The 25,700-nt window shown below is 35.5% G+C and overlaps 2 protein-coding genes and 1 pseudogene across 2 annotated transcripts; 1 reads left to right on the forward strand and 2 right to left on the reverse strand.

Annotated features, from left to right (window-relative positions):
• Positions 1 to 946: 946 nt before the first annotated feature.
• On the reverse strand, positions 947 to 1,489 carry LOC117029923 (olfactory receptor 51A7-like; annotated as a pseudogene).
• A 4,016-nt stretch (positions 1,490 to 5,505) lies between these two features.
• On the reverse strand, positions 5,506 to 6,456 carry LOC117030875 (olfactory receptor 51F2). The gene has a single exon (XM_033121121.1). The coding sequence runs from the start codon at positions 6,454 to 6,456 to the stop codon at positions 5,506 to 5,508; it is 951 nt and encodes a 316-aa protein (XP_032977012.1).
• Positions 6,457 to 21,970: 15,514 nt separating this feature from the next.
• LOC117030835 (olfactory receptor 51F1-like) lies at positions 21,971 to 22,930 on the forward strand. The gene has a single exon (XM_033121074.1). The coding sequence runs from the start codon at positions 21,971 to 21,973 to the stop codon at positions 22,928 to 22,930; it is 960 nt and encodes a 319-aa protein (XP_032976965.1).
• Positions 22,931 to 25,700: the final 2,770 nt, after the last annotated feature.

Consider the following 25,700-nt stretch of genomic DNA (forward strand, 5'->3'; position numbering starts at 1 on the left):
AAAGCTTACAAACCTCAGAAAATGGCAGTGGTCTAGTCACTGTTACACTACAGATCAATGGCATTGAAAGGGCCAGAATATAGGTCTTGTTACAGCCATCCAAGTATGTGTTTTATACCACTCTAAACAATGCTGTAAAAAACATTTTTATGCAGCTCTTCATGTACACTTATGCTTTTATTTCTATAAGACTGATCTCCAGATCATCAACTGCTGATTGCAAAGGGTTCTACATTTTTAATTTCAACATTTATTGGTCGACGCCTTTCCCCAAAGGCCACATCAAATTCATATTTCTAACTTATATAGGAGTGTGCCTTTTCCTTGCATATCCATTAAAACTCACTGTTACCACTGTTCTTAAATTTTCATCAATTTTGTTAGTGAGAATTACCATATTTAACTATATGTTGAATTTCCCCAATAGTAAGAACAAATGTGTTTCACACATGTATAATTATTTTGTTACCGCCTCTATGAATAGCCTCTTCAAATAAACATCATCTATTTTTATTGTATTGTTTATGTTTTAAATATAAATTTGCAAGAGATCCAAGTTTTTTGCGTTTATCGATACAGTATTTGTATTTGGCCTTATTCAAGCAAGCAAATATACTTTTATATAATCATATCCACCTTTATTTTCCTTTATAATTTTGATGTTTCATCTGTTGCTTTTAAAAAAGTATCTTTGACTACTATGTTCCACATATAGTCTCATGCTTTTATTCTAAAATTGTAATAGTTTTAGTTTTAAACATTTGTGTGTCATAAGTCCAAACTTATATTAATCAAGGTGAATATGAACTCGTGGTAAAATCTATTAAATACGTTCTCTTTTTCTCACCAAAATAAAATACTATGTGTGTCATCTTTAAATACACATATATACATATATGGGTGTACATTGCTTTATAGATACTTGATGGATTTTGATATATATGTGTCAGTAGGAGTGTGATAACAGCCTTTTATTACATTATCTGAGTCTCTTTAAAGTGAAAAGAAGAGGAAGAACTAGCAGAATGCTTTTAACAGCAAATGCCAGCCCAATTTGCAACAGTCTGGAGCTGGTAAGGATGGAGCTATATCTCAGGGGGTTGCGAATGGCTACAAAGTGGGCAAAGGACATGATGAGGAGCACTGAGGACTCCATGTCTGTTAATCTGTGGATAAAAAATTCCTGGGCAAAGCAGGCATCCGCAGAAATCCCCATGGCATTGAACAAGAAGATCCTCAGCATGGTGGGAAGAGAGGAGAAAGACAAATCCAGGTCAGAGATGGCCAGCATGGAGAGGAAATAGTACATGGGCTCCTGAAGGGAAGGCTCTGTCCTGATGACAAATAAAATGGTGCAGTTGCCCAGGATGGCCAGGAGATACATGAGGCAGATAGGGATGGAGATCCAAACGTACACGTGCTCAAGCCCTGGGATCCCAATCAACAGGAATGTGGAGATGTCAACTTCTGAGGTATTGAGAGGAAACATCATAAACAGGTCTCTTGTTTATATGTTCCTGGTAGATAATAATGTCAACAACAAACAGAAATTCTTAGTTGTATTTACTTAACACAAATAAGTTCAGTTGTCAGTTAAATTAAATATAGTTCATCCTTAGGTATCAAGAAATAATGTAACTTTTCTATATAAAAAATATGGAGTAGATTTAAATATGCTTCTCATTATGTTCATATAAGACCTTTATATTTTTCAAGTCTATTTTTATTCCTCAATGGATTTCTAAACTCTATAACCTGGAAGTAACAAGGTGCTTCAGTAACCCTTTTTTAGCCACCACTTTTTGAGATTTATTCATCAAGTAAACTAAGTTGGAATGTATTGCAGTCTGGAAAAGCTCTAACATCATGCTTGTGGTCAGTGGTCGTGTACTCATACAAACCATAGATGCTGCAGTTTATACTATTGTTCATGGTACATATGTGTGAAAATATAAAATTGATCTACCATAGAGGATGGCAAACTAAGATGCAGAGCCAAATTCAGCCCATGGTCTGTTTTTGTATAACCTATGGGGTTTTTAAAAATGTTTTTATTGTGTGTTCACCATCCAGAGTCAGTTCTCCTTACATCCCCCTATAAATGTACACTTAAAACCTATACAATTGTATTAACCAATGTCACCCCAATAAATTTAATAAAAATTAATAAAAAAATAAAATTAATATATTTTTAAAGGATGATATTTAAAAAGAAGAAGAAGAAACCTAGGTGACAGAAATAGTTTATGGCCTGAAAAGTCTAAAATATTTACTTTCTGGCCATTTACAGAAAAGGTTTGTTGACCCTGGACTAAAAAATTATGCATACAAAGCATACACACACACACCCACACACACAATCACGATACAATGAATATGGGGGGAATGGATCATGGATCAAAAAGAACTTCAAATGTTTATTCATTAACAAAAACAATACTACATAAAGCAAATACATAAATGTTTAAATTTGCCCATCAGAATCATGAAAACAAAGGTGTTACTCTCTGTATTTTTCTATGTTCTTTTAATTCTTTTTGCCTCTTAATTGTCTTACACAGCACCACCCCCAGAACCATAAACTCAAAAACTGAGAGAGATCTCCAGTTTGTCAGAAGTTGACAGTAACCTGAGGCAGGGCAGTGTAAGAGAACGCAGCACCTCAAGGAGCAGAGCAGGACAGACTCCTCTGACATCAGCTATCATGACCTACATGGTAAACAACCCAGATAGAAGACCACAAAGTGGTGAGGAGCCAATGGCCAAGCACTAGCATTTCTCTTTTCACAGGTTGTTTATGAGCATTTCTGGTCAAGGGTAGACAAAGAGGAGGTTACACCCAAATAGAAGAAATTGCAGGGCGAAGGGTGGACATAGAAAGCAGATGATCCCACATCTGCTGCCAAAATTGAAAGAATCTACTTCAAATGGACTGAGATGGAGCTGTGGAGGAGGTGTAGTGGTATGTATGGGTATCATATGGAGAAGGGAAGTGGTAAGCCTGGATGAGGAGAACATATTTTCCACTTACAGTATTGAGTGTCCATTTTTTCTCAGCCTTTCAAATGCAGTTAATGTTCCCTTGACATACAGCACACACCACAGTTGTCATTTGTGGGTGCTTAAAGCACTCACACCATTTTCATGTAATTGCTGCTAATCCTACTCAGAATGGCCACAGCCCTTGCTCTTCTCTCCCTGTTCATAGATTCCTTTCCAATTGCTCTTGGCTTCTCTGTGTCTACCCATTTGATTGGTGACCAATTCAGATTATCTCTGGTATTTAGACTTAATCCTTCTCACACTCTTGGTGCTGGCATCACCAATATTTCAGGTAACTCTCCTTTTAACAGCTCTAGACCAGAAAAGCCTCAATCATTTTGCTGACAGTGTTCTCTTGTCTGGGAAGTGGGTTTCAGACAGAGGGAGAAAAGTGATAACATAATGTCCATTCTTGTTCAATGAGTCCCCACAAAATGGCTCATTTCCAAGATTCCATGGCTGAGGTCTTTCTTAACAAGCTCCCAATCTAACTCAGATAACTAAAGAAATGACAACTGTTGACAACACTGTTTTTTTTTCCAACTGTGTTCATCATGCAAATACAGATGTACTCCATCCTATAAATAGACACTTATATTTTCAACCATCAGTGTTGTCTCAAATATAACTTGATCCCTTAGGCTGTACAACCCATATCGCCTCCATCCTTCTGAAAGACATAGGGTTGACCTCTACAAAGGACAGATTTTCATTGGGAAACATAAAATTATCTTAGGGAAATTTAGTTTGAGTCTCTAGGACACCTACCAGGCTCCTGGTTTTCTTATCTCAGAACAAGGGTAGAAAAGTTTCAGATAATTCAGATTCTGCAGCTTCTCTGATCCAGCACTCTGTTGGAAATCCATATGTTCATTTATACTCTCATACTTTTCTCTAGCACAGGCACATCCTCCTGAGAATTAACAGACACCTAGTCCCCTGGGAACAGTGACCCCACTTGCTTCATCACTGTCTGTCAGTAAGGGCTCTCCTAAGGAAATGCAGAAAGCAGGCTCTCATTCAGTCATAGCTTTAATGCTTGTGATCCTACTCCCACATCAGGTGCAAGCTTTGGGGAGAGCCAATCTCAGACATTAGTAAGGCAACCTGTATCCAGCTGTGGCTCCAAAAATATGCCATAGTAGACACTACCTAAGGCTATCACAGACTTTATATGGAGTTCTGCCAGCAGATGTGTTCTGTTTGGTCATCACAAAGTCTAATTTTATTTTTAATGTGAGTGGATTTAGATAGGTCACAAGTTCTCAAATGTATCATTGACTTCTCATTTCTTCATTTTTCTATATGCAGTTGGCGCTTCACATTTATTGGTCACTGAAGGCAATTCATCTCACAGAGCAGAAAGTAAAGCCCAGGGTCACAAGCATTCTTGGTATCTTGAACCCTCAAGTTCAGAAGAGAATATCAATTTGTATTCATCCCTAAACTTTAAAGATTGGAAATAAATAAAAGATATAATTCTGGCGGCATGTTGTAGGAGAGAATATGGTTTTCAGGTAGAGAATACAAAATAAAATCTAGCAAAATATCTTAGGCCGGAAACAAAATAAGAACAAATAAATGAGTCAATGTTGGTGAGTCAACACTTGTTACTCTTTCTTCACATTAAGACAAGATGGGATGTGCTGGAGGTGATGGCTGCAGTCAATAAATTAGGTCAGGCAGAACATTGAAGAAAAGAGACCTATAAACTATTAACTTTGACTTTTCACTTTCTTAAAAAACAATGATGTAAGATATAATCTCTCACTGATAATGGGCAACCAAACATACCATCATGCTCTGTTTTGCTTAAAGTATAAGATTATTGAGGTAAAATGATCAATGGAATTCTGCACAAAGTTTATCTTAATTTTTAATGTTCAGCTAACAGTAGAAGTAACTGATTCTGAGAACTTGATATGGCATTTTGTATTTACATTAAATATGCCCCTACACATGATAAAGGGCAAAATAACTCCACTACATAAGATCCAGTGTTGCATTACACTGATGTGTATTTTCGGATTCACTCTAAGATGGGATGGCTATCTTTGAAGCATGCAGAGAATCGAGAGTTTTAAGAAAAATATCCAATTAATTGAAGTGCTTTTTGTATATTATTCAGAAAAGCACAACTGGCTTTTTAATAAATTTCCTACATTAAATCTGGACTTTTAGAATTGTTTGTAGAGTATGAATAATTTATTGGGGTCTCATACTGCTTGCAAATATCAGTAGTTGTTTACATACATTATCTCACTTTGTCTTTAAAAAATCGTAATTGATGTGATATTAATATGAACTTACTGAGAAAGAAATTAACTAAGCAAATATCATATAACCGACAAGTTGCATAGTTTCAACTGTTGGAGGCATATCGAGGCACTCTGGGGACAATCACCCCATACTATCAAAGCACTCATTCATAAATGGCTTTATCTCTACTGAGATAACTAATGATTAGATTTGGAGCTGCTTCTGAATTAAGATCTTGACAATAACCTTTCGAATCTGCTTCGTCTTCACACTGTAGATGATAGGGTTGAGCACAGGAGGGATGAGCAGGAAGACATTGGCCATGATGGTGTGGACAAATGGAGGTGCTGAATGTCCATAGCGATGGACAAGAGACAAGCTGATGAGAGGGATGTAGAAGATGGCAACAGCACTGATGTGCGATATGCAAGTATTGAAGGCTTTCTGCCGTCCCTCTGAGGAAGCAATGTTGAGGACAGATTGGATGATCAGAACATAGGAGAGCAAGATGCAAGGACAGTCAAATCCTGTTGTGGAGAAGAGTGCAAACAGACCAAGGATGCTGTTGATTCTGTTGTCTGTGCATGAGAGTTGAATGAGATCAACATGGTAGCAGTAAGAATGTGAAAGGACCATAGAATTGCAGAAGGACAGCCTCTTGACAAACAGCACAACCGGCAGCATGACAGCAACATTCCTTATCAATATGCTCACCCCAATCTGGGCAATCCTGGCATTGGTGAGGATTGTGGTGTATCTCAGTGGGTCACAGATGGCCACAAAACGATCAAAGGCCATGGCCAGCAGAACCCCAGACTCCATGAAAGTAAATGCATGGAGAAAGAACATCTGCGTAATACAAGCATTTAAGTTGATCTTTCGGGCTTCAAACCAGAACACACCAAGAGTAGTGGCAAGTGTGCACAGGGATAAGCTCAGGTCTGTGGCTGACAGCATAGAAAGGAAATAATACATGGTCTCATGGAGGCTCTGCTCATGAATGACCATAAACAGGATCATGCTGTTCCCAGACAGGGCAGTGACGTACAGGAGACAAATAGGAATGGAGATCCACACCTGGGCTGCTGCCAGGCCTGGGATACCCGTCAGGAGAAATGTCAGAGGCTGATCATTGGTATTATTGAGCTCCAACATAATGAGGGACTGAGACAACAAGAATATTTGAATAATTGAATATGACACATAATGAATATATAAAGCTTATCACTTAGAACATCTTTCTGGCACTCTGAGATTCACTGAATTACTATTGCTATTTCTCCAAGAGCTTTAGTATTTTCTGAATTTTCTAGAACTACAGTCTTCTCTCCTCACCTCTCAGTACTTCTCATTTGTTGAGAAGAGAGGGTTCCCGGAATTATTCCACATCAAGTTTCTTAAGTCTGTAATTCTCTTTGGTGGCAATAAACATTACAATTAAATCATCCTTGTCAATGAAAGTTCCCAGTAGAATACCTAAACAACATGATGAGAAATCTAGCATTCAGTATTTTTTTAAAATAAATTATTGATCCTGGAAAAAAGTACCAAAAAATCAAGTCTCATTTGAAATGTGGATATTATTAGGTTTTCCTGGGATATGTCTAGAAGAATGCCAAAGATATGCCCAAGACACACATGTTTATATATATATATATATATATATATATGATAACAGGCTGGTCCAAAGAACCATCCTAAGAAAAGTAAGTATAACTCCCATATTTGAGAGTTCCCTGCACTATTGTTATTTATAGTCATTGTATAATTTTATCCATATATCATCTCTAGGAGGTAGGTAGTAGTACATGCTTTTTTCATGTCAGGAAATTATGACTCAACAATTAAATAATCCCCTAAGGTTATCGTTATAAAGCACTGCCTAGTTGTTGAGAGAAACCACTTATATAACAAAGATGGAGGAAAGAAAGAGAAAGAAGAAAGAGAAAGAAAAAAGAGAAAAAAAGAAAAATTGAGAGAGATCGGAGAGGGAAGAAGGAAAGGAGAAAGGAAGGAAGGGAGAGAGAAACTGAGGGGGAGAAGAAATTGAAAGGAGGGAGAAAGGCAAACCTTGCAATTATTTTAATACAGTGCAGTAAGCACTACATTTTGATAAATAATAGCACAGGCTACTGCTGAAACACAAAGAACTTTAATAACCAGCTTTTCTTGGACAAATACCATGTGCCAGATGCAATCATTTTCATATCCATCATCTTATCCAATAATCGTAACTGTCAAGTGAAGTACAAAAATTGTTATCCCTAATATACAAACCGGAAATTGATGTTTAAAGTGATTAAGTAATTTGCCCTAAATTATGCAGTTAGGCAGTAGAAGAGCAGGAGTTGGAATCTTCATGTATGACCTCAATACGTTCACTCAATAAGGCTGACGAATGCATTGGAGGAATCTCTACACCAGTCTGACAAATGTCCCTGACAAACCTTTTCCAGATGTGTGCTTTCAGAGACACATTATGGTCAATGTGGCATCTTTGGAGTAGAGTTCTAAAGTTCCTACGTTAATTCCATAGGAATTGTGCAAACATGAAGCACTTTAGGCTTTTTGGAAAATGAATCTCATTGATAGTTTCTGTATACAAAGGGCCCAGGGAAGCAGCTGGCAAAGTCACATCCACCTACATGAAAACAACATCAAAATAGAACTGCTGGATTTGGTTGACTCATTTTAGTGATTCATTTATCCAACGCTTAGATTAACTACGCTGATGAAACTTCTTTCTGAAAATTGTCTCTCCCCGTGTATTGTATGGCACCAGTCTCTATTGTTTCCCCCTCCCATTTATTAGTTTCTTTCTCTTCCTTTTACCCCAAGAACTTTAAATATGGAAATCTTCAAAGATCTGTCCTTTGCCCATTCTCAAGACATTTAAATAATTATATCACCCATTTTCACAGTTTCATTTTTCACCTATTTAAAGACAAAATTCAAATAAATACCTGAAAGCCTTCTCTGGTTTCCAGGTTCCTGAAAATAGATCTGCCTTCTGAACATTGTCACATGGATTTCTCATAGATAAATCAAATTCAATGTGTTCAAAACCAAATGGATCATTTTCCCCTATAATTGTTTTCTCTCCTATATATTCTATCTAAAACTTACAATTTCCACACAAATTAGCCAATTATCTAAATCAGTGTTCTGGGAGTTATCCTGTATGCTTTTTCTTTCTAATGCTCATCATTCCCAATTAATTACCAAATGTTTTCTATTGAATCTCTAATCTCTGTCTTTCTTCTTCTATCTCTTCTTTATTTAAACATTAAATAATCTCTTTCAGATCTTCATACTGTATAACCTTGACTATTAAATTAACCTACAAATAATAATAATTTATTATAAATGTAAAAATAACAAGAGCTCCAAAGCAAAAACAACGTCCATCTATTAAACATCTTCTCTATGACAGAAAAATATAAATGAGAAAAACAATCCTTTAAACTGAATAAAAATGAGAAAACCACATATCAGAACCTGTGGGGTAAGACATTAAAGTGCAATGTGTAGTCTGAAGAATATACTTTTATTAGAAAACAAGGATATAAAATATTATATTTTTATATTTTCAATGTAAGATGCTGGGAAAATATTTAAATAAGTGTCAAAAGAAGCAATTAACAAAAATAAAAAAAGCACAAATGAATGAGTTAACAATAAAACCAAAGTTGATTATTTCAAAAGAAAATATGTGCACTTCTTTCAAGAGTGGTCAAGAAAACTTTAGAAAAGGCACAATTAACTGCATGAGAAATTAAAAAAAAATGAAATAGATATAGAAATAAAACTTTAAATATAATGGAATAGATGCATAACACTATATTTAGCAACAGATATAAAATGAATAATTTTATAGAAAAACATCAATCACCGAACTAGCCCAAGAAATCAAATTCAGCCATAAAAAAACGGCAATGCCAGATAAAACTCTACTGACAACCAAACTTTAATTTTTTTTAAAAAGTAGAGAATTTCTATATTTTACAAATTCTAGTAGAGCATAAAATAGGGAATTTTGTCCCCCACCCCCAAGGGCAATGCCTGGAGAGTTTTGGTTGTCACAACTGGGGAGGAGGTGCCACTGTCATCTAGCGGTTGGATGCCAGGGATGCTTACATCCTACAATGCATAAGGCAACAAAGAAGTATCCAGCCCCAAATGTCAATTGAGCTGAGGTTGAGAAATCCTATTCTAGAGCGAATAAAAAGATGAAAAGTTATTCATCTAATTATTTAGGATGACACGTGCAAACATTATAAACGATGTTTTAGCAAGTCAGATGCAACTGTGCTCTTAAAGAACATTGCACTTCGACACAGTAGACTTTGTCTTATGAATGAAAAAAATATTCAGCTTAAGAAATCTATCAATGGTGTGACTATGCTAATAGATTAAAGGAGGGAAGATATGATTTCTCATGAGAAGAAAAAAAATCAGAAAATTCAATGGCAATTCAGAATCAAATTCTTAATATTTTAAATAAGTTCCCATATGAAAGATAGCTTCCAGAAATTTGGAGCAAACATATTTACTGGTGACCAATTAAAAGCATTTTTATTAAAAAGCAATGATAAAATATGGATACCTACTATTGCAATATTATTCAACATTTTATGGAACAGTCTTAGTAAATGAAAAAAGAAAAATAAATAAAAGGAGATAGTGTTACCTTTGAAAGGAAAAAACAAGTCTTTATTTAGGTTTTAATTGATTTTTTTACCTGAAAAATCCAAAAGAATGAACTGCAAACTCTTAAAATAAAGTCTACCAAAGTGACCAGGTAGAAGATCAGTATCTCAATTAATAGCTATTCTTGTTCGTAAAAATTAATTACTGAGGAAACTTCATAAAACTAAGGATTTATTTACAGTAGCCACAAAACTACAAAATGCATCAGTATAACAAAAGCTTGTGTTTGGTGGGGACAGGAGAGGACTGTAAAAATTTACTGTCAAACATAAAGAAAGTCCTTTATTCCTTTCCTGACAATAGGAATACTCAATAGTGAAAAGACGTAAATTCACCCATTAACATTCTCATAAATTCAAAGCATTATTGATCAACAATACATAGAATTGTTAATGAATAGTGACAAATGGATTCTAAAATATATCAGTTTCTATAAATGTGCAAATATATTCAGTATAATATTGAAAATGACAGAGGTGACGTCCTTTGATATGTAAAAATTTAGTATAATTAACAAAATGTAACAGTCAAAGGTTTAAAAAACATATCCCCAGAAAAGAGCAGTGTTCTTGTATATATATTATATATATATAGATATAGACATAGATATATAGATATAGATATATAGATAGATAAAGAATATAATGACAATGACATCTTATATCACTAGAAAAAAGAACTTAAATGTAATAAATGATGTTTGATCAATTGGCTACAAATTTATAAAAACATAAAAATATTTTCCACATCCCTGCATTTGGATTAAGAATTTCAAGGCAAAACAAATCCCCTATAATAATATTAGTATTAGAGAAAAAGCACTTAGGACTCTTTTAGGGAATGCCTTCTTAACTAAGATGAAATTAAAGCCAGTAAGTAAAATACTGATACAGAACACCACATCAAACTTAAATGTTTACTGACTGCAAAAGATATATGTAAAAAAAATAAGAAGTAGAGCGTGCCATACATATATTAGAAGGACAAGACCAAAGAATGCTGCCACATTTACTTTAAATTAGATTGTGTCTGTTTTGGTTTGGTGAGAGTCTGTGGTTTGATAGATGGTGAGGGAGTTGGGAACAGGAAACAATAGCACTGAATAGATCTCTATATCTAGAGAATTTGGTCTAGAAGGAAGTGGTGGACTTCGGGATATGTTATTCTGTCCAGTAGAATAATCTACATGAAGGTAGAAATCCTTGCTCTTACACAGACAAGGGGTAGGAACTTGGAAACTCATTCCCATCTAAGATCCCTCATTTGTGAATCCTGGACTTTAAAAACATCTCTGGTCTGACTATTTCTAGTGGTTTCTGTGATGGTCAAATGACAAAAGGTATTTGAAGTCCTTCTTTCTAAATATAAATCATGTCTATGAAGATAGCTATTAGAAAGTTCAGACTACAAGGATCCTGCAAAAAGATGGAGCTGATGCCAAGTGAAAGAACTCCAAAAGCTATTTTCTAGCAAATAGGGATACAGAAATCAGCCAAATTTAAAAGCTGAGTAAAACAACAATAAAATATATAATAAATGTCAAATTTGGACCACACAGAATCACAATTCACTCTACTTGCTTGGTTTAACTGACTGACGTTTTCTCCTGGTAATATTTGTTTGCAAACTTCTTGTTAATCTCTCACTCAATTCCCACAACCTTTAGCTTGAGTCTGTCCCTCTGAAGCACTCTTCCCAATATCTCCACTCTTCTACATCTAATTTGCGGTCTTTTGCCTATAAGTGCCTGCCTCCCCATCCCCCATTGCTCCCCCTACTCTATCCTTGTACTCCAAGTTCGCTCTCAACAGTCCCTCTTCCTGGTCTGCTATTTCTGGCCCTAGCATCATACCTGGCTCCAGACAGAGGGAGAGCTGCCCTTTCCACTCACTGCCCAGCCAAGTATGTATGTGGGTGGCTCTTGGATCTGGTCTATAAGGAGCCCAGCATTAGCCCAGCCCTGCTGCCAAGAGACCCTTGAGGATTGGAGATAATATAATGCGATGAATAACATGATCCTAGGTTTGAGAACTAGAATTTCCCAGGAGATTCACCACACCAGACTAAATCATCTCCCTTTTAAGTATTTTATTATTTGTGTAATAGAATAAATATAAACATTCATTTTTATCTCCATTAACTTTATATTTTATTTACTGCTATGTAGCGTGCAGGCAAAAAATGCCGTTACACATCCCTCCTTCTCTTCTTTCTTGATTCCCAATTTTCGTCACCTACAGCATAATATTTCCCTGGATAGGATATATAAATTAACATACAGCCTTGGAGCTATGATCAAATGTTGTGTATTTGTATTTTAGTTGTTTGAACTTTAAAGCAAATAATTTTTTACTGAAATGAGATTAAACAAACATTATTCAACACAGAATCTATAATACATGGTGTGACTAAAAAAGGAATGATATGTTATCCTATGTCACTAAACACATATCACTATTAGAGGGGGCATCCATTCATCAAAATAAAATTGATGCTTTCCTTGCACGCTGATTCAATTATGTCAAATTTCTGTTTAATTTACATTGGATCATGGTTTTCTGACACAACTTTCTGTTTTCTCTGGAATTCAAATTATCTTCCCTTTTGCCTGCTAGCAGGATAAAGACAGGCTTTCTTCATCATCCCCCTAAGTCTCACTGCTAATTACTCATATGGTTATTAAAACCTTGCAATATTTAACAACCATATAAAACATCCTCGAGAGCTTATTAAAATGAAAATTCCGATTCATTAGATCTGGGATGGGGCCTCAGTTCTGAATTTCTGACACCACTTCTCCTCTGACACCACTTTTGTGCAGGGCTTTAATGCTTTCTGCATTTTTAAGGCATATTGAATTGCTGCTTTCCTGAGATTATGTTACATGGCACCCCTGAGTAGTTTCCACTACTACTTGACTACTTGGTTAGCAATAGTTGAACTTTATTGGATATCTGTTTCATTTTGCTGAAGAACATACTCCAGTTTTAGTCATAAAAAAATGGAAGCAGAAAATGATAAATTTTCTGTGTTCCCATCTAAAAGAAAGATACTCATTTGCTCTTACACTATATCAGTATATCGGCTATATATAGAATTGTTAGGCTTTAAAATTTTTTCTGAACATTTTAAGGTTTAGTTTAACATAATGAATAAGACTAGGTATAAAATTCTAGGGCTGTATATCTATACTGTAAAATCTTAACCTCGCTATGCCTAGTTTCTCTACCTGTAAAATGAGGGCTGCTATAAAAAAAAAAAGTACCACAAGATGACTAGCTTAAACAATAGAAACGTGTCTGAAAAGAGTAAAGATAGGGAATATACAAAATGGAATCATTTTAACCAAACTGCTAAAATGATTAACTTTATAAAGTTTGAGGCATGAGGAAAGACTCCATTCTTGTTCTAACTAGCCTCAGAACTTAAACTTTTTGAACTTTCCAGTCCTGTGTCAATGCATGGATTTAAATCTGGACCTCTAGATGACCCTCTGATAACTCCCCGAAGGACTCACATATACATCCACCTGACACCCATTATCCAGACCATAGAACATGACCAGACCCCTTAGCACCCATTTTCTGGACCACCTGACATCCATTATCCAGACCACCTGACATCTGACTGATAACCATCCTGGACCAATTCGAGGGCTAAGAATGTAGGATTGATTATTTTCAAGACTGCACTTTCTATTATGAGAACTCTTAACTTTTTTTTTCTTTGAAACTGTACTGGGTTTCTGCCTAGCTGTGTTTCTAATTTGTAAACTCCAAGACCCTTGAATAACTCTTTATCCTCTATTTCTAGCCAAAGCCTCCAGACTCTTTTTGAATTCTTTTGACATGCTGTAGTTCTGGATCTTAGAATTTTGAGACTAAAGTATCAGAAGCATTAGTTCCTTCTGTTGTCTATGAAAGAGAAACTGTTCTAGGCCTCTCTCCTAGCTTCTGGTGGTTTGCTGGAAACTTTGGCCTGTACCCATATCATCTTGAGCTCTGCCTTCCTGTCCACATGGTATTTTCCCTGTGTACATGTCCCTGTGTCCAAATTTCCCCTTTGAATAAGAACACCCACCCTACTCCATTATGACTTCAGCTTAACAAGTTATATCTTAATGACTTGATTTTCAAATAAGGTCACTTTCTGAGATACTAGGGTATAGAACTTCGACACATGAATTTTGGGGGGATGTAATTCAACAGCTCTCTGCATCCTGCTATTTTTGAAAGACACAAATGATGAAGGACCTTTAAAAGGGTCAATCAGGAAAAGACTAAACTTTCTACTATACACTCCTTTCAGCAAGCCATGCCCAGCTAAACTTGAAAAGTAGTGTGGTTGGCCTAACAAGTAACTTCCATTAGAGCCTGGCGTCATGTCTGTCTGGAGCCACCATTGCATCTGGGACTGTGGAAGAGTTAAGAGATGAAGAAACTCAGGTCCTATTCCTAGATGTCACATCTATTTGGGGAGAAAAGTTTGTCTAGAAAAAAGAAGGAGGAGGAGGAGGGACCTAACACTTTCTTCTGTTAATACTTTCATTGTATTAAGTGCTTCATGTATAGAGTTAAAAGAAACAGAGGAAGAAAAATTATTTGAAACCTGAGATAAATGCAAAATTATAAGGTCAGCCTCATCATCCCCTGATATATAAAATGTCATATGAAGATTGGAGAAAAAAGCATTTAAAAATAGAAGCAAAGATTTATTTGCAAAGAGTGCAAAGGAGTCAAATTTTAGAAGTTATGCTTCACAAAATACAAAACCCAACATATAGATAGGGTAACAAATCACACATAAAGTTACCAAGGTTATTAGGCTTACATTAATCTCTTAATGATGGATTTTGATCATCATATTCACAAAGGTTGTGATATATGTTAAAATATCAATATAAAAATCAGGGATACAACAGTTTTTATTAGGGAGTCCAGGTTTACAGAAAATATTCAAAGGTTTACTGTTTTGGAGATGAGGCTGCACAATTTTCCCAGCACCACTTATTGAAGAGGCGTTCTTTTCTCCATCATATGTTTTTGGCTCCTTTGTCAAAAATTATCTGCCCATATATATGTGGGTTGCCTTAAACTTATACGTGTAATTAAAAAAAATAAAAATCAGTATTTTTCTTGAAAGTAGCATTTGCTAAGGGCAAACTATCTTGACAAATAATACAATAGTAATTTTTACCATTTTATTCTTTAGAACTAACAACTGATTTGTTTAACTGTTGCCCTAAGTCCTTTTCATCCTTCTGTTTAAGTCATTTGGGCACCTTCTCAGGGTAGAAAACCAGTTGGAAAACACTGGTTTAAAGGCCCATAGCAATGTTTGTAGTGATGCTGAGTTAGCTTTGACTCTGGGACAGTTACCATGAGGAATTGGGCTGGGAAGTAACTGACTGACCAACTGTGCACCTCTAATTAAATCTGTTATCTGTAGTGTATGGCTCCTCCTAGATTAAGGGGCAGCAAAGTTTACTTTTTTTTTTTTTCTGTAAAAGGTCAGATCATAAATATTTTAGGCTTTGTGGGCCATACAGTCTCTGTTACAACTACTCACCTTAGCCAATGTAGCATGAAAGCAGCCACAATCAATATATAAATGGGTGGATGTGGGTATATTCTAATAAAAGTTAGTTTACAAAAACATGCTGAAACCTGGATTTGGTCTGCAGGCTATAGTTTTCTAACTCCTGTCTTATATGATAAATTTTCATGAGGTGAGCCCTGAACCACACACCATCCATAAATAAGAGATTCCCAGCAGAGACCTATAGAAGCATTGAAAGAGAGGGAGTTCTGTGTGGGCTCTGTCAGAGTATTTTAAGATATGGTTAACTAGTCATTTAAGTCCATCCACTGCCAGTGAATAATGGCATTTATTTGTTATTTGCTTCAGCAAATGTTTATTAAACTCCTACTCTATGCCAAGCACAGCCTCATCTCCAAAACAGTAAACCTTTGAATATTTTCTGTAAACCTGGACTCCCTAATAAAAACTGTTGTATCCCTGATTTTTATATTGATATTTTAACATATATCACAACCTTTGTGAATATGATGATCAAAATCCATCATTAACAGATTAATGTAAACCTAATAATCTTGGTAACTTTATATGTGATTTGTTACCCTATATATTGGGTTTTGTACTTTGTGAAGCATAACTTCTCCGCTTGTTACTTGTTTGTTGATAATAGGCATTCTAGCAGGTGGTATCTCATTGTGGTTTTGATTTGCATTTCATTTCTCTAATAGCTAGTGAAGTTGGGCATCTTTTCATATATCTGTTGGCCATTTGTTTGTCTTCAGGGGAAAAGTGTCTATTTACATTTTCCAATTCTTTGTGATTCAGTCTGGGAAGGTTATATATTTCTAAGAACTTGTCCATTTCTTCTAGGTTATTGAATTTCGTGGCATATAGTCCTTCATAGTATTTGTGTGTGATCCTTTCTATGTCTGTGGTACCCATCATAACTTTTCTTTCATTTCTGATTTTGTTTATTTGTGCCTTTTTTTCCCTTAGTCTTGTCAGTGATTTGTCAATTTTATTAATCTTTTCAAAGAAACAGCTCTTTGTTGCATTAATTTAAAAAGACAAGAATTTTCCCCTTTTTTAAAAAATACCAGTCATTTGGATTAGGGCTCACCCTAATGACCTCATTTGAACTTGATTACCTCTGTAAAGACCATGAGGTCTTAAAAGAGGTATCTCTAGAAGAAGATAATAGCTCATTTTTAACTATTTAAAAGTCCTTGCATCCAGAATAGAGCTACATATGCTAGGTTAGTATAGATATTATCAGTATACAAATTGATTATTTTTATGGAAAACAACTTTTCCTGAATGTGTATGATGTTTCCTCTCAATACCTCAGAAGTTGACATCTCCACATTCCTGTTGATTGGGATCCCAGGGCTTGAGCACGTGTATGTTTGAGATCTCCATTCCTATCTGCCTCATGTATCTCCTGGCCACCCTGGGCAACTGTACCATCTTATTTGTCATCAGAACAGAGCCTTCCCTTCAGGAGCACATGTACCATTTCCTCTCCAGGCTGGCCATCTCTGACCTGGGTCTGTCTTTCTCCTCTCTTCCCAGAAAGAGGAAGAACAACTGAAAGATTGCAAAAGGTGGCTTCTGGGTACTAATAATTTTATCTGGGTAGTTGTTACATCAGTGTGTTCAAATGTGAAAATCCAAGCTGTACAATTTTGAGTTGTGCACTGTAATGTATGTTATACATCAATAAAAGGTTTACTTAAAATATTTAAGGACAAGTTATGTTAATAAGCCATCAGAAATGACTTAGCCATAAAACTTTTCTATCTGGGCAAAAATTGTAGGATCTTTAGACAAATCTGTGTTTCAATTTTACCTCTAATACTCACTATCTTTATAAAATTTGACAGACTCTTTAGCTTTTCTGATTATAATTTCTTGACATATGAAGTGAAGACATTATCGTTTACTTGCAGATAACTATGGAAATCAAAGAGAAAATTAAATTTCATAACTATGGGGAACCAATGAGATAATTATGCTCATAGGTGCTCAGGAAATGCAACTTTTCCCTACTATCATTTCATGTCTGAGGAAACTGAGATCCAGAGAGGTTAATTAAATTTTCCAAGATTTACAAGTAGCTATTGGAAAACTTATGTGAGTCCCTAGAATTCCGCCCTTGTACAGTACTCTTACATTTTAAGAGTAATTCTCAATCTTCATTTCACATCGAAATCAAATGGGACTCAAGTCCAATAGTCCAAAGATAATTCATTTGGTCTAGGGTGAGTACAGTATATTTTTAAAAGCTTCCCATTTTATATTAATGTGTATTCAGGATTGATAATGACTGCATTATAATAAAAATATTCTATGTTGCCACTATTAATGCAATTATTATAAAATCTAGACAAATGAGCATTTTTTATTTGAAATAAAATAATAGGGTCCTTATTTCTAATAGTCTACATGCATCTGTTTTTATATTTAAAATACAAATGCTTCTCAAATTACAACAGGGTTATGCCCATAAATCCATTGTAAGTTGAAACCATTGTCAGGCAAAAATGCATTTAATACATCATAGCTTAGCCTAGTCTACCTTAAACATTCTCAGAACACTTACATTAGCCTACAGTTCTCCAAAATCATCAAATACAAAGCTTATTTTATAATAAAGTGTTGAATATCTCATGTCATTTATGTATTTATCGTTTGTCACCTTCATTCTGGGCAGTTATCTTGAGTTTCATCTCACAAGTAATTGTCTTCCTCTTCTCACCAAAAGCAGATGGGGATTTGGTAGACATGATAGGATGCAAAAACACATGGTGTTGCTTCATCACAGCCCGGTTGTATAAGCCAGCAGCTGCATAAGCCAGATCTTATATAACATAAGCGCAAAAGTGATATCCTGCACCTTTGCCCCATTCTTTTGGTTAAAAGCAAATCACAGGTCCTACCCACACTCAAGAACAAAGGATTACAGAAGGGTTCAAGGAGACATAAATAATCAGGGACTATTTTATCATTTTATAATCTGTCCACCACAGAAGGATTTCAGTGGAAACCATATTAGATTATAAGCTCTCTGAACCCAATGGTGGTGACACTTTCCATTCTTTCACACTGACAAATAACATTGCACACAATGAGTTGCTCATAGTTCATTTTTGTTGTTGAAGTATCAGTCCAGACACTTGATAGGGGTTCCAAGTACAGTATGGTGCTTGAATTGAAGCCCTCACACTTGGTGCCATTAAGAGTTCTCAAACAAGGAAGCATAGGAAAAATAGCCAAAAGTAAATTAAAGAAAAATAGCTAAATGAGGAACACATTACTGGTTTATTCATATTTAGGCAAACACAAGTTTCTCTCTGCCAATGTAAGGCTTCTCTTTAAAGGAGAAACATAATGTTTGGGTGTGGGTCTTCTCCTTTCCTATGAGTCTAAAATTGCTAGGCCTATAAAGTAATGTGAATACATTATGTTGCTGCCCACATTGACAAGGATGGCAAAATTCTCTACAGTCTATGCCCTCAAGCGTATTACCACAGGAAAACAACAAGTACAAGAGCAAGAACACATGCACATGAGAACTCATCATTCACCCACAGTGAACTCAGCCAACAGTAAAATGGGGCCCAATTAATGTATCAAGAGGTCGCCCATTTCTTGGGGAAAAGCTAGTGAATGGCTAGACAAACATGGATTTGGGAGTGGATGTATCATCCTCTCTATGGGTCAATGGAGTAGTGAAAGAACAGAGACTTGCAGACTGGGGTGCATATTTTCTTCTCTCTTCATTGTCACCATAGCTATGTCAGTGAACATTGGTTGGCTTTCTTATCTTCCCAGCATACTGATAATTCAGAGATAATAGCATTCACCTCTGTAATCCCCAGTGACAGAGCAGTGTCTAAACATCTACTTGTGTGGATGATTTGGTTTCTCTGCTTTTCATTTAAGGTCCCTGTGGACCACTTGTCGCTTGAGTTAGTAGCTAAAACCCTTCTGTAATTATACGCAATACCTTATATTTATAGATAGGGAGAGAAGGCTTTCAGTTTTTCTCTCTCTATGGTACCAAGGAGATTTATATTTTACCAATGGCCCCACAGCTCATTCGCACTTTATTGTAAAGCCCATGATTCCAGAACTGTAACTTGTTGTATCTCTGCTGGTGAAGAAGTAAATGGAAGCTCTTCTTTCCACATAAAGTTGGTAAGAAAGTAGAGAAAGGTGCTCATTGTGGTGAAGTTGTACTTTGTTATCTATTCACAAATATTCATAGGGGATTACAGAAAAGTCATATAACATTAAGGTCCACTCTCTCCTCAGGGATGCTGATAACACACAGATATCTGACTTCTGTTAGTTTATAGTTGAATGTTGTAATGCTTTTTCTCAGATTGAAATAAAACCCTGGGAAGAGGAGTTTTAAAAGGAACTATAGAAAACTAGCATAAATGGAATGCTAACATGTACACTTATTACAGGGTATTACATTTACTCTCAGGAAGTCAACTTACCTAGTATTTTAAATAGCTTGATAGAAAAATACTAATATTATAATAACTTATATTGCTATTATTTGATTTTGTCTTCCTAGAATTGATTTTAACAGTGTAAATGTATTTTAAATATTATTTTTAAAAATTTAATTGAATAAGACTTTATAACATTTCTGTGTGTATTGATCCAACTGACTCTCCTATTCCCTGCAATGTCTACTGAAAACTTGACCTTATCTTCACACCAGCATCCATCACTGCATACTCCTTGAACAGCAGTAATTTTCTCCCTAATAATTTACAGGAAAAAAAACAGGAATGAGTTAAAAAGGAAGGAAATTCTAACATAAGATGTGACATGGATGACTCTTGAAGACATGATGCTAAGTGAAATAAGCCATCACATAAGGACAAATACTGTATGATCTCACTTATATGAGGTACTTAGGGCAGTCAAAACTCAGAGAGAAAGTAGAAAGGTGATTGCCAAGGGATTGGAAAGGGGGAGAATTAGATGTTATTGTGTAATGGGTACAGTTACAATTTTACAAGATGAAAAGATTTATTGAGAAGAATGATGGCGATGTTTGTATGTTCCACAACATTACAAATGTATTTAAAACACTGAATTGCACACCTAAAAATGGTTGATGGTAAGTTTTATTTTTGACATTTTTGACCACAATAAGAAAATTTGTAAAAAAAAAAAAAAAGTAGCATCTGATGATATTTCTCTCGTATAACCCTCCACCAACCTACCCATTTGCCACTTAGTTACTAGTGTCAGTGGAAATGATGCTCTTCATCTTTTGGAAGGTTAATTATCATGTTCTATATTCAATCACTCACTGCTTTTTTACGGAATTTTATACATGAATTAATTCCTATCATTCTATATTTTCAGTATTTCACTGTGTATTGTATCTTAAACCTCAGTTTGTAAATATGTACATTTTCTAGTTCTTTCCAATCTTACAAAAATCTTACATCTACGTTATAGTCTTCGTGAGTCATGACTTACTTTTCTCCTTGCCTTCAAAACTAAACCTCCACTACTTATTTTTCCATTCATTCCTCAAGCCACTGTAGCTATTTCTCAGCTTTCAGGGCTGGACTTGAACTATTATTTTTAGGGTGACTAATGTATTCTCAGCAGCATCTGAAGTTGTTAATCTTTAGGAGACTTGACCGGTCAAGAAATTCAACACAGTTGTTCATGTAATACCCAACGATGACACCATGCTCTCTTGGTTTTAATGGTTCCTGTAGAGCTGCCTCATCTCATCTTGCTTTAGTGTGCATAGAGCTTTCCGATAACTTCTATAGAGTTCCATCTTCATGGGTTTTCTCTTATAAATCTAATCTGTCAGGTTGTTCAACTACACTGTTGTATTAAAATGGCATTATACAATGATTACTTCCAAAGGTATATTATCAGCAAGTCTGGAGATTTTGCCTGGAGATTCACATCCACCTGTGCATAGATATCTTTAACAGGATCTCTATTTGTCATTTCATACACAACATACTCAAAATGAATGCATTTGTTTTTTAACTAACTCTAATCATTTAATCTTGGATTTAATGGAGCTTTGAATTCTGTCAATATAGAAAGTAGAAACAATTATCCTTCGATATGTATAAAGTTGTATGGGCAGATTTACCTTGAATTTAAGAATATACATGTATATATTACATATACATGTATGTATACATTAATGTATGTATACATATGTATATATATACACATACAAGATACTATATATGTTTACATACATATATATAATAACTTTGATTTAAAGTTTCCTCAATGATAGAGAATTTATCTATGTCTTTAGATAACTCTCTGAACCAAAAGAAAACTTAGCCAGATATTTTTGTGTAACCATGTAATTTATTACTTCTATAGGATGTGGGTATTGTAAGGACAAATGCTACAAATTCTGGACAACATGGAGATCTTAAGGAACTTGACATCTACATTTCCAACTTTCTTGTTGACCGGTATTCCTGGCCTAGAGACTGTCCATACCTGGATCTCCATTCCCTTCTGCTGTCTCTATGCCATCGCCCTGTCTGGGAACAGCATGATCCTCTTTGTCGTCATTACCCAGCAGAGTCTCCATGAGCCCATGTACTATTTCCTCTCCATGCTGTCAGCCACTGACTTGGGCTTGACTGTTTCTACCATGTTGACAACATTAGCTACCCTCTGGTTTAATGCAAGAGAAATCAGTCTAGATACCTGCATTATTCAGATGTTTTTTCTTCATGGATTTACCTTCATGGAATCTGGGGTGCTGGTGGCTATGGCCTTTGACCGCTACGTGGCAATCTGTTACCCTCTGAGGTACACTACCATTCTCACTAATTCTAGAATCATTCAGATTGGCCTCTTAATGATTACACGCACTGTAGTGTTAGTAGTACCACTACTCTTGCTCCTTAAACCCCTCTATTTCTGTAAAACGAACGTCCTTTCCCATTCCTACTGTTACCATCCAGATGTGATTAAATTAGCATGTTCAGATACTCGGGCCAACAGCATCTGTGGGTTAATTGATCTCAGCCTGACCACGGGGGTGGATACACCATGCATTGTCCTGTCTTATATCTTGATCATTCGCTCTGTGCTCAGCATTGCCTCCCCTGAAGAAAGACACAAGACCTTTAGCACCTGTGTCTCCCACATTGGAGCCGTCACTATTTTCTACATCCCCATGATGAGCTTGTCCTTGGTGCATCGATATGGTCTATCAGCCCCCAAAGTGGTCCATTCGATGATGGCCAATATATACCTGCTTTTGCCTCCTGTGCTCAACCCCATCATCTACAGTGTAAAAACAAAACAGATCCGCAGGGCTATACTCAGGCTTCTCCTTACAAAATAAACAGAGATGATTAATTTTGAGAAAAACCTGACAAAAGTGATTTTCACTGTAGAAGAACAACCCTGGTAGGTGACTACCTGTGAGATATTTTTTTCTTATTTTGTTCATTTTTTCAACCAATATTTAGTAAGCATTTTTGTGTTTTCAGTCATAAAATATACATAGGATATACCTCAATAATTTTGCCGTCCGATAATGGAAACAGGAAAATATTAATAATGAAATAATAAAAATAATATTCATAGCAATTAACACTGATTATTTTATATTAGGTGTCTACTAAATGTTTTTGAGATATATTCTATTTATTCTTCCAAACAGCTATTTTTCCCTAGGGAAAAATAGACAAGTAGACAACAAGGGGCTAGGTAACATTTGTTACAAAAAGAAGACAAGAATGTCCCAAAAGGAAGCTGGAAGAACTGTTATACTTTGATGTAAGCTTCACTTTGAGTTAAGGAAAGGAAATGAAGAGTTTTGGTAGAAAGTATCATCTTAGTCTGTAGTACAGTTCTAAACAGGTTAGAAGGCCACTGGGTATCCTCAAACCAAGGTCACCTGTCAGAGGAGTCCTGTGTCCACCAGGAATTATGCCTGCCTTAGTTTTCCTGCCACACTCAGCCACTGTCTGGAGCAGCTCGTGGGACATGTGGGCTCTGTGGAATATGAGGATGGATTGAAGAGCTCAGCAGCTATGACTATGGTTCTCTGTGAACTAAGATGTGAAGGACACATTTTAAAAACCAGCACATCTCAAATTAACAGGAAAATATGTAGGACAATACAAGCAGGAGGCAAACAACCAACCCTTGAGACAGAAAAGCCAGAACAGCTAGGCTGCTCAAGAATTTAACAGTTTCCCATTTCCCAGTCTTTATGTGCCCCTCTTGAGGTTTCAAATACTCAGCAAATAAAGTATCAGGGTGAAAGAGATATGACAATTTTATCATTCTTTTTGCAGCTTTTTTATAACTCAAATTATTTTGAAACACATTGTGAAAAATTCTCGAGAGTGTCTGATGGACCCTGCTTGGGTCAGGTATCTAAGGCTCTATTGTTGATAATCAGGTTGATGTGTACAGGCCAGGTGTACTGGGCCCACCTCAATGCTTGAGGCAATTATCAGAAAGGGGAAATATTTTTTTGCCACAGAACTAGCCAACATCACTCTTAATATTCACTCTTTTTCCAACAAAGTGTATTAAGAACATTTGATTACTGACAAATGTCTTTAAGGCTATGGTCATGATCCTGGGGATTAAATGATTGACTAAGCACAAGAATATTTTCAACTTTGAAGTTTCCCTTTCAGCAAAACTGCTCAAGACAAAAGTACCAAAGATTACATTACTGATTAGATGAATAACAGAACAGTTATATGAAACAACATAGGGTAAACACATATACTAACAGATTATATCTTTCCCACGGGCCTGCAAAACAGATTCAGATATGTTGAAGCAAAGATTAAAAAGTAATCAAGATCAAAAACTTATTCTGTTAGGCATAGAAACAATAAAATGTCCTTCATGCATAATTTAGGTTCTTCATAAAATTTTTGTGTTTATTATATTAAGCAATTACTTTTTCTGACTATTACTGTTTTATAAAATTTAATAGTAATACTTTGCTACTAATAACAAATAGTGCTATGCATCATTAAACTTTAATAAAACTAATAATTCTTAGTCTGAGAAAATTTATGAGAATTAAACAAAATATGTAAAATCAATTACAAAATGTCTATAATAATTTAAATCTATTTTTCTGTGTTCATTGCCCTACGTTGTATCAGATTGAAAAGAAATCCATTATTCAAAACTAATTTTACAGAATTATACATTTATTTATTCATTATTTATTCATTCAATGAATATTTATCAATACCTACTATGTATAAAATTAAACATGCTCTCGAAGGACATGTACTCTCATGAAGTATTTCTAAACGTTGTTCCTACCAAAATAATACACATGTCCCATCAGTGCCTCAAAGTCCGCAAGTCCAAAACCAAATTTATTTTGATTCTTTTACAAGCAATCTGATGTTTCTGTTGATGGATGAAATTATTTCTGATAATGAAGGATGTAAGGTGATTAAAGGATTTCCTTTTTTGAAAAAAAACTTGACTAAGTGTTCCTCTGACCACTTGCAACATGTCTTTCTGTTTAAACATCTATGTGATCAAAATTTAAAAAATTTTTATCTCCCTTTGTGATGCAAGGGACCCTTCTTTCAGCCAACCAAACCTGATTTATTGACATCACCTTTGGCCTTTGTATCTTCAACATCGAATCTGTTACTATATCAAAAAATATATATAACTTGATATTGCACTTAATAAACTTTCTCCTTTCCAACTCCACAATTCTGTGTCTTCAGAATTTCTCTTTACTATAGGCACATTCTGCCAGGTTGCCCTATATCCAATCTCTCTTCATTGCAATTTGTCCTCCATACAAATGTCAGGTTAATCTTACAATGAAATCACAACATAGCTAAAAATAATCTTCAAGAACTCGTCTTCCTATCCAAATTGTAAACAAATTCCATCAGCCAAGAGAACTCTAAATTCTGATCCTATGACCTTTTCCTTGAAATTTTCAGATTATCTAGCTCATCATTCTATTGCGCAGATGAAGAAACTGATGCCTTCAGCTATGGAGTCTTTCCTTTGAACCACCCAGTTATTAGCAGAGCAATGTTTTCTGTTTTTCCTGGTTGCATAATGCAGGATCCTTGGACTCTATTGTGCTGCTTCTCTCAACT

Source organism: Rhinolophus ferrumequinum, chromosome 11, assembly GCF_004115265.2.
Source record: "Rhinolophus ferrumequinum isolate MPI-CBG mRhiFer1 chromosome 11, mRhiFer1_v1.p, whole genome shotgun sequence".
Taxonomy (NCBI): Eukaryota; Metazoa; Chordata; class Mammalia; order Chiroptera; family Rhinolophidae; genus Rhinolophus; species Rhinolophus ferrumequinum.

What these genes read in the sequence shown, in the direction of transcription:
- LOC117030875 (XM_033121121.1), bottom strand. Translation starts at nt 6,456, where the DNA reads ATGTTGGAGCTCAATAATACCAATGATCAGCCTCTGACATTTCTCCTG.
- LOC117030835 (XM_033121074.1), top strand. Translation starts at nt 21,971, where the DNA reads ATGCTACAAATTCTGGACAACATGGAGATCTTAAGGAACTTGACATCT.